Consider the following 8,222-nt stretch of genomic DNA (forward strand, 5'->3'; position numbering starts at 1 on the left):
TTTGGGGCTCATCATGACTACTGGCCTCTTTCTCAGTAGTTTCATTCCCGCTTCATCCGCCCGGTATGGGGCTCATCATGATTATGGGCTTGTTTCTCACAAGATGCAAACCAACCGCGGTAGGTTTGCATCTATTTTGGCGCGAACGCCCGCCGGCGCCGCCTTTCAGTCTCAGAGCCGCCGTACCCTGGCTGGAAGCCCGGCGAAGCCCAGCTGTGTGGGAAACCAAGAAGAAAGGGGAAGGGCACCTCGTCGCACCTCTTCGATGCCCCAAAAGGGAAAAACATACATCAAAGAGGCCGCCGCTCCCGAATTCTGAGCGCACGAATTCTTCTTACCGGTCGGAGCCGACTCTCTGGCCGGCTGCCAAAATGCTGCCTGGTCGGCCGCCGCTGAAGCGGGTGCGTCGTTTCCCCGACCCACGTGCCCCGGCCGCGGCCGGTGCCTCGGCGCACAGCGCCGCGGGCCGCTCGGGCCGCGCCGAGGACAGCGCCGACGCCCGCCGCTGCCGCTCGCCTGCGCAAGCGCCGCCGCTGCCCTGCGGCACTGCCGCCCATCGCCCGGCCCTCACCGTGCCACCGCCCACTCGGATCGCGTCCGACGCCGCCCGCGCCTCTTCCCATAGGCGGGGTGAGCGGCCGGCGGTCGTTTCGCCGGCGGCTGCGGAGAGCGCGTGGCTGCTCCTCGATCCCGGCGAGGACAACGGATCGCCGCTGCGCGGCTGGACCGCGTCTTGCGACGCCGCATGCCGCCGGCTCAAGCCCGTCGATCTACGTGCGGTGCGGCTGCAGTCCGAAGGCGGCGGCGGCGGCGGCGGCGGCGGCGGCGGAGGCGGCGGCGGAGGCGGAGGCGGAGGCGGAGGCGGAGGCGGAGGCGGAGGCGGAGGCGGAGGCGGCGGCGAGCCTGGCAAGCGGGCGGCGGCGCCGCTGCTCGCGCGCGGATGGCCGTCCGACGGCGCGACGCTCGGCGGCACCGTTGCCGACTACGCGGAGATGCTCGATGCGCTCGACGACGCGCTCGACGTCTCCTCGCCGCTGCATCCCCGCCCGACGGTCTTGTCCACCCCGCCGTGCGGCGGCGTTGCGTGCAGGTTCTCGTCGCCGCAGCGGCCGACCGTTCGCAGCTTCTCCTCAAGGCTGAGGCCCTCGCCCCTAGATGCGGAGTATCTCCCCATATCTCCCCGTCTCTCCCCCATATCTCGAGGCCTAGATGCGGAGTATCTCCCCATATCTCCCCGTCTCTCCCCATATCTCGACGCGAGCGAGATCTGCTCTCCGACCTAGAAGCGGAAGACGGACTCGTGTCTCCCAACTCGCGCCCGAGCGGACACGTATTCAGCCGTATTCGGGCGTGTTCCGTTGTGCGCACCGTACTCCTCTCCGTCGTACTCACGCGGTGCTCTGAACACACTGCACAAGACCGTATTCCCGCTCTCATGCTGCTGTATATTTACGCGTAGGCTCTCTGACTTGCCGGAGGCCCTCTGCCGCCTACGTCGGCTGCAGGAGCTGTTGCTCGCGATTAATTAATTAGCTAATTAATTAATTAATTAGTTAATTGGTCGGCTGCAGGAGCTGTTGCTCGCGTGCAACGAGCTTCGCTCGCTGCCGGCGTGGGTCGGTGCGTTGCCGCAGCTACACGTGCTCAACCTGCAGCACAACCGGCTGCTGTGAACAGCGTCTCTTCACACCTCGAGCCGTGAACAGGTGCTCAACCTGCAGCACAACCGGCTGCTGTGAACAGCGTCTCTTCACACCTCGAGCCGTGAACAGGTGCTCAACCTGCAGCACAACCGGCTGCTGTGAACAGCGTCTCTTCACACCTCGAGCCGTGAACAGGTGCTCAACCTGCAGCACAACCGGCTGCTGTGAACAGCGTCTCTTCACACCTCGAGCCGTGAACAGGTGCTCAACCTGCAGCACAACCGGCTGCGGCGGCTCCCGGCGGCGGTGCTCCGCATCAAGGGGCTCCACTACCTGCGCTGGGGCGCGCAGAAGCCGTCGGGCGACGCCCCGGAGGAGGAGGAGGAGGCGGAGGAGGCGGAGGAGGCGGAGGAGGCGGAGGAGGCGGCAGGCGTAGCAGCGGCGGCGGAGGAGGCGGAGGAGGCGGAGGAGGCGGCAGGCGTAGCAGCGGCGGTGGAGGCGGAGGAGGCGGAGGAGGCGGCAGGCGTAGCAGCGGCGGTGGAGGCGGAGGAGGCGGAGGAGGCGGCAGGCGTAGCAGCGGCGGCGGAGGAGGCGGAGGAGGCGGAGGAGGCGGCAGGCTTAGCAGCGGCGGCGGTGGAGGCGGAGGAGGCGGAGGAGGCGGCAGGCGTAGCAGCGGCGGTGGAGGCGGAGGAGGCGGAGGAGGCGGCAGGCGTAGCAGCGGCGGTGGAGGCCGGCGCAGCGGAGGCGGCGGCGGCGGCGGCGGAAGCGGCGGTGGCAGTCGGTGATCAGGACGATGCTGCAGCGGACGCAGCAGCGGAGGAGGCAGCCGGCGGGGGCTTCGCATCGCCCAGCCTGACTGTGCTTGAGCTCGAGGCAAACGGCCAGACCGCGCTGCCACCGCTGCACCCGCGCGCGACGGTGCTCACGGCGCTCCTGGCCTCGTACAACCGGCTTGGTGCCGCCCCGCGGATGCTCGACCACCTAGAAGCGGAATACGGATTCTTGCCTCCCAACCAGCGCCCGAGAGGGCCACATATTCCGCTGTACTCCTCTGTCCTCCTCTCCCTTGTCTTCACGCGGTGCTCTGAAGACGCCGCACAATACCGTCTTCCCGCCCCGAGGCTGGCGTAAAGGCACGTTAGGCTAGCGCAGCATGGCCATTCGCTCAAGAAGCTCCACCTGGGCTGCAACGGCGTGACTTGCGTGGCGGAGGCGCTGCCCCCACCTCACCGCCGCTGCGGTGTGAACAGCGCCTCTTCACACCTCGAGCCGTGAACAGGTGCTCCCCCACCTCACGCGGCTCACCGAGCTCTGCCTCGAGGGCAACCGGCTCTCGGAGCTGCCCGCGGCGATTGGCCGGCTGGACAAGCTTCGCGAGCTGTGGCTGCACGGTAGTCTCGGGTGATCTCGGGTAATCTCGGTAATCTCGGCTGGACAAGCTTCGCGAGCTGTGGCTGCACGGTAGTCTCGGGTGATCTCGGGTAATCTCGGTAATCTCGGGTAGACAAGCTTCGCGAGCTGTGGCTGCACGGTAATCTCGGGTGATCTCGGGTAATCTCGGTAATCTCGGCTAGACAAGCTTCGCGAGCTGTGGCTGCACGGTAGTCTCGGGTGATCTCGGGTAATCTCGGTAATCTCGGGTAGACAAGCTTCGCGAGCTGTGGCTGCACGGTAATCTCGGGTGATCTCGGGTAATCTCGGTAATCTCGGCTAGACAAGCTTCGCGAGCTGTGGCTGCACGGTAACCTCGGGTGATCTCGGGTAATCTCGGTAATCTCGGCTAGACAAGCTTCGCGAGCTGTGGCTGCACGGTAGTCTCGGGTAATCTCGGGTAATCTCGGTAATCTCGGCTAGACAAGCTTCGCGAGCTGTGGCTGCACGGCGCGCGTCGCCTCTGGCCGCCCCTCTGACGCCGTCCCACGACGCCCCGCCGCGCCGTGCGCGTGCCAACTTGCCCCGCCCCTCCCCCCAACGCCCCTCCCGCCCCTCCGGCCGTCGGCCGTCCGCCACTCGCCGCCCAGACCGCCGCCTTGCATGCCGCCGCCTTGCATGCCGCCGCCCGCCATGCCGACAGCCGCCCCCATCCCTGCCCCACGCCCACCCACTGCGCGCCCTTCCCCCACTCCTCCCGCTCCTCCCTCCCGCTCGCACGCCCGGCTCGCACCGTGTGCCTCGGCCAATCTCGGCCAATCTCGGGCAATCTCGGGTAATCTCGGGTGATCTCGGGTAATCTCGCACGCCCGGCTCACACCGTGTGCCGACTCAGGCAACTTGCTGACTTGCCTCCCCGCGGAGCTGGGTCAGTGCGCATCGCTCACCGTCCTCCAGGCGCACCACAACCGCATCGGCCAATCTCGGGTAATCTCGGGCAATCTCGGGCAATCTCGGGTGATCTCGGGTCCTCCGTCCTCCAGGCGCACCACAACCGCCTCGCGGAGCTGCCCGCCGCCCTCGGCGCGCTCCGCCGGCTGCGAGTGTCTAGGAGGTGTCTAGGAGGTGTCGAGGAGGTCTCTGGGAAGTGTCTGATAGGCGCGCTCCCCCGGCTGCAGGGGCTCTACCTCCAGTCCAACAGGCTCGGAGGGTCGCTGGCCGCGCTGCGCCAGAGGGTGCTGCGTCACTTGCCGCTGCAGAACCTCGCCCTCGGCGCCAACGCCTTCGACCTCGCCGAGGCGTCAGAGCTGGCCTCTGAGATGAGCGGCAGCGCAGCCCGCGCAGTCACCTCCTCCGGCCACTCCGGCGCGGCGCGGATCGGGTTCGGCTGGGACGTGTCCAGGAAGTGTCGAGGAAGTGTCTAGGAAGTGTCTCATAGGCGCGGCGCGGATCGGCCTCGGCTGGAACCGCGGGACGCCGCCTGCGGCGCTGCGCGACGTCCTCACCGACCGTCTCGCGACAACCGACCACTTCTTCGAGCCGATGGCGGCGGGCGTGCGAGGTGACGTCCTCCTCGTCGCCTTCTAGGAGCCTTCGAGGAACCTCGTAGGAGCCTTCGAGGAGCCTTCTAGGAACCTTCTAGGTGACGTCCTCCTCGTCGCCTTCGCCGCCCAGGGCCCCGGCATGCAACAGTGGGCCGCGCCGTGCGCCGCCGCGCGCGCAGCCGGCGTGGCCGTCGACGCGCTCTTCCTCGCCCGACCCGTCAACCTTCTAGGAACCTTCTAGGAACCTTCTAGCAACCTTCTAGGCCCTCTACCTCGCCGACCCGTCAACCTTCTAGGAACCTTCTAGGAACCTTCTAGCAACCTTCTAGGCCCTCTACCTCGCCGACCCGTCAAACTCGTACTACCTGCAGGACCCAGCCGGCGGGTGGGGCGGCGTACGCTACTTTGAGCGGCTCATCCGAGCCCACACGGCCGGCTACGCGCGCGTCCTCCTCGTCGGCTCCTCGATGGGCGGCACCGCCGCGCTGCTGCACGCGCACCTCGGCCACCGCGCCGTCTCGTTTGGCGCGCGGGTGGACCTGCGCCTGACGTGTCCAGGAAGTGTCCAGGAAGTGTCTAGGAAGTGTCTCATAGGCCCGCGGGTGGACCTGGACCTGACGCACGGCGCGCACGTGCCGGCCGAGCCCAGGCGCGCGTGCACCGCGCGCGTGCGACACGCCCTCGCGGTGATGCACGCGCGAGGCGGCCGTGCGGCCGTGCACGTCGGCGCGGGCAACGCCGTCGACATGATGCAGGCCCGGCTCGTCGCGCACGCGCCGGGGCTCGCCCTGCATGAGCACGACACCTTCCACCACAACGTGCCCATGTTCCTCGAGCGCGAGGGCCTGCTGGTGCCGCTGCTGAAGCGCGAGCTCCTCGCGCTGCTCCAGGGGTAGTCGTCGCCGCCGGACCACGCTGTAGTGTATGTCGCCGCCGCAAGTACAAGATAGTACGCAGGTAGGATAGCGCCCCTGTGGAACTGACTGTAGACGGGGCCTCGTGTCGTGTGGCCCGAAATGTTTCCCATCCGCGGGAGAGAGCTAGGGAGAGAGTTTACTTTAGCCCCCCGCCCAAGGCGAGTTTTTTTGTAAAAAAAATGTTCCAGTCTTAGCAAGCAAAAGGGAGCACACACGACTTAGCAAGTCCGCACTAGCGACTGCCACTCGCCTAACCATGCCTCGTCACAAGTGCTCTCCCAATCGCGTACAGGCACACACACTCCGCCTGTTCTCACCCAAACACTCTCTATCACACCCTTGCCTCCCTGCCAGAGCGAGCTAGATTCTCCCCGCCTCCCTCCCGCCTCTGCCGCGCGCCTTCGATGGACGTCAAGTGCCGCACCTAGGGGGAGAGAGGGGGTTTGCCCTGGTAGGGAGGTGGCGAGGCCGCGCACTGCAAACCCAGTGTGAGGAGTGGGGGAGCTGGGACAGGGCGTGTGCGCCTCTGATCTGTCATGGTCTAGTGGCCGATAGGATCCTCCCTTAGGCAGCGATGGCGGGTCGGGAGAGGCCCGAGTTCTCAGCCCGCCACTTACTGTCAGCCTCTCTGACTGCCCAGGGTCTCACCACGATGCCGCCCGAGTAGAGGGGGTAAGGTGTGTAGAGTGCGGCTTTGTATGGAACCTCTCTCTCTGTGGATCCCACCTGAGCGCACTCGCGGTGCGAAGGCTCCTAATGCGGCAACTGAGCCCGCAAGGGTGGGTCACTAAGGGAGAGGTTACGTTGGATGATATGTTGTGTTGTGGCGTAAAGCTGTGCAGCGGCGCAGCGAGCCCTGCCGCGGCTCGTCGTCGAGACTGGTCGGTGGGTGGTGCCTGTAACAGCTGAGGCAGGGAGGCTGCCTGAGTAGCGCAGCCGCTCGGTCGCCCGAGGATATCTCTTTTTTTTGCTGCAATAGTTACAGAGGCGATCAAGATAAATATATATTGCAACAGTTAGAGGAGAGGCTGGGCCTGGGCTGGTCAGGACCGTCGGGCTGCACTCAGCATATCAATATATCCAGCGGTGGCGGTCCATCCCGGGCTTGAAAATGGCTCTAAATCGTTCAAAAGTAAACGGGCCCAACTCGCTTCAAAATCGCTTAAATCGCATTAAAATCGCTGTGAACTTGCGATTTTTTTCGATTTCAGCCCACATCTAGGCGATGTTTGGGACAAATGTCGACATTTGGTGCTCTTGGAGGTTAAAATCAGCGATCGACATGTCAATATATTGTCAATAGTTAGAGGGGATGCTGTCAATAATCAATATCAATAGTTACAGGAGCGAGAATCAACATTTATCGACTGCCTTACCATGGCGCTGTTCACAGCGCGCGCGGACGGCGGCTCTGCGCGTTCCGCTCAGCAGGACTTTTGTAAAGCGTGCTTGTGGCAGGTTACAGACGCTAGTATCGACCTCAGAGACCCAAACCCGAATTAATAATTAAGGCGCTCAAAGTATGGTCAAACAACCGTTGAACAAAACAGGTCAAACAACGACATCCGACTAGTGCGACCGCTAGACGGCGGTCTCCGCCGGCCCCAAGGCTGCCCAGCCCCAGCACCACACCGGCCACGTACACCGTGGCGCTGGAGTCGGTCAGTGAGGCACTAGACGGGCTACGGAACCATGCGCGCGCCGGCCAGACAGGCTGCGCGCAGCGAGGGGCCGCGCCGCCTCGATTTTGCATCTCCGCTCCGCGGCCGTGCGACTGACGGGCCAGCTCGCCCGGCGACAAGCCCAGCCATCGCCCAGCGCCCCGTACCGACGGGGGCCTTGCAAAAAACCCGCACCTCCGACGGTGATCGAGCACGTGAGGGGGGGCGTCGGTGTTGGCCGCGGGTGGGCTGCGAGGAAGGCGCGGGGGGGAGCAACCATGGGAGATGCACCACCGCTCGACGAAGACGCGCCCGACGAAGCCCTGCTAGCGGAGGATCGACCATCCTCACCTAATAGCGTCGAGCGTGTGCGAAAAAGAGCGCAAATCGGAGCTCAACTCGCGCGCGGCGGGAAAGAGGTGTGGCGAGGAGCTGCTGCACTGCCCCCAAACGCGCTCGGGCGGCACGTCGGCGCGCCTGCGGGGTGGGTAGAGGTGAAACTAGGCTTGCTGGCACGCACATCCCGCACCACCCCCGCGCCCGCGCGCACCATGCCGCCGTCCCACCTCACAGCCAAGCGCGATCGCCGACGCACGCAGCGACGCCGAGCGGTGGCCTCGCAGACGACGAGCGCTCGTGTGGCCGGCGCGTGCCAGCCGCTGGCCCGTCCAGCGTGGCGGAACCGGCTCGCCCATCCGCATTCGGTAGCAGCTTTCCGCCATAATCACCTTTCGAGAGCCTGGGTTGTGGGGACGCTGAGGCGCCGTCGCTGGGCCGCCGGTATCGTTTCGAATGCGATCTCGGGCGGGAGCCCTGGCGAGCCCTGACGAATTACGGCAGGTTTTTGGATTTCGTTTAAAAGAAAGGGGGCCTGGTTTCTTTTGCGAGCGAAAGAAGATTATACTTCCAAAAAGAAGAATTTAACCAAGACAACTAAGAAGTGCACACATTCGCGTTCTCGTCGCGGGCGGGGGGCCGGGGGTGGAGGGGGTGGGGGTGGGGGGGTTCGGGGCGGGAGGTGTCGGTGTCGGTCGAGAGAGGCTTGGACCTTCGTTGGCACGCCTTTTGGCTTTGCAACGGGCGTGT

At 65.4% G+C, this 8,222-nt stretch overlaps 3 protein-coding genes across 3 annotated transcripts; 2 read left to right on the forward strand and 1 right to left on the reverse strand.

Annotated features, from left to right (window-relative positions):
• Nucleotides 1-790: 790 nt before the first annotated feature.
• On the forward strand, nucleotides 791-4,219 carry EMIHUDRAFT_448658 (hypothetical protein; the record flags this gene model as incomplete). Its single annotated transcript, XM_005757807.1, has 9 exons — nucleotides 791-1,141; nucleotides 1,460-1,494; nucleotides 1,561-1,640; nucleotides 1,905-2,030; nucleotides 2,142-2,614; nucleotides 2,786-2,855; nucleotides 2,923-3,034; nucleotides 4,058-4,097; nucleotides 4,173-4,219. Coding segments are annotated over exons 1-9 (1,131 nt in total), but the record flags the coding sequence as incomplete, so codon positions are not given.
• Nucleotides 4,220-4,321: 102 nt separating this feature from the next.
• On the forward strand, nucleotides 4,322-5,664 carry EMIHUDRAFT_448659 (Hypothetical protein). The gene is made up of 5 exons (XM_005757808.1): nucleotides 4,322-4,379; nucleotides 4,453-4,575; nucleotides 4,657-4,754; nucleotides 4,888-5,083; nucleotides 5,153-5,664. Exons 1-5 carry the CDS (start codon nucleotides 4,334-4,336, stop codon nucleotides 5,452-5,454), a joined length of 765 nt encoding a protein of 254 aa, XP_005757865.1. The 5' UTR covers nucleotides 4,322-4,333; the 3' UTR covers nucleotides 5,455-5,664.
• Nucleotides 5,665-6,979: 1,315 nt separating this feature from the next.
• On the reverse strand, nucleotides 6,980-7,875 carry EMIHUDRAFT_433202 (hypothetical protein). The gene is made up of 2 exons (XM_005757809.1): nucleotides 7,687-7,875; nucleotides 6,980-7,613 (listed from the first exon to the last, which is right to left on the reverse strand). The coding sequence occupies exon 2, from the start codon at nucleotides 7,479-7,481 to the stop codon at nucleotides 7,158-7,160; it is 324 nt and encodes a 107-aa protein (XP_005757866.1). The 5' UTR covers nucleotides 7,482-7,613; nucleotides 7,687-7,875; the 3' UTR covers nucleotides 6,980-7,157.
• Between the last annotated feature and the right edge of the window lie 347 nt (nucleotides 7,876-8,222).

This window comes from Emiliania huxleyi, assembly GCF_000372725.1.
Source record: "Emiliania huxleyi CCMP1516 unplaced genomic scaffold EMIHUscaffold_9, whole genome shotgun sequence".
Taxonomy (NCBI): Eukaryota; Haptophyta; order Isochrysidales; family Noelaerhabdaceae; genus Emiliania; species Emiliania huxleyi.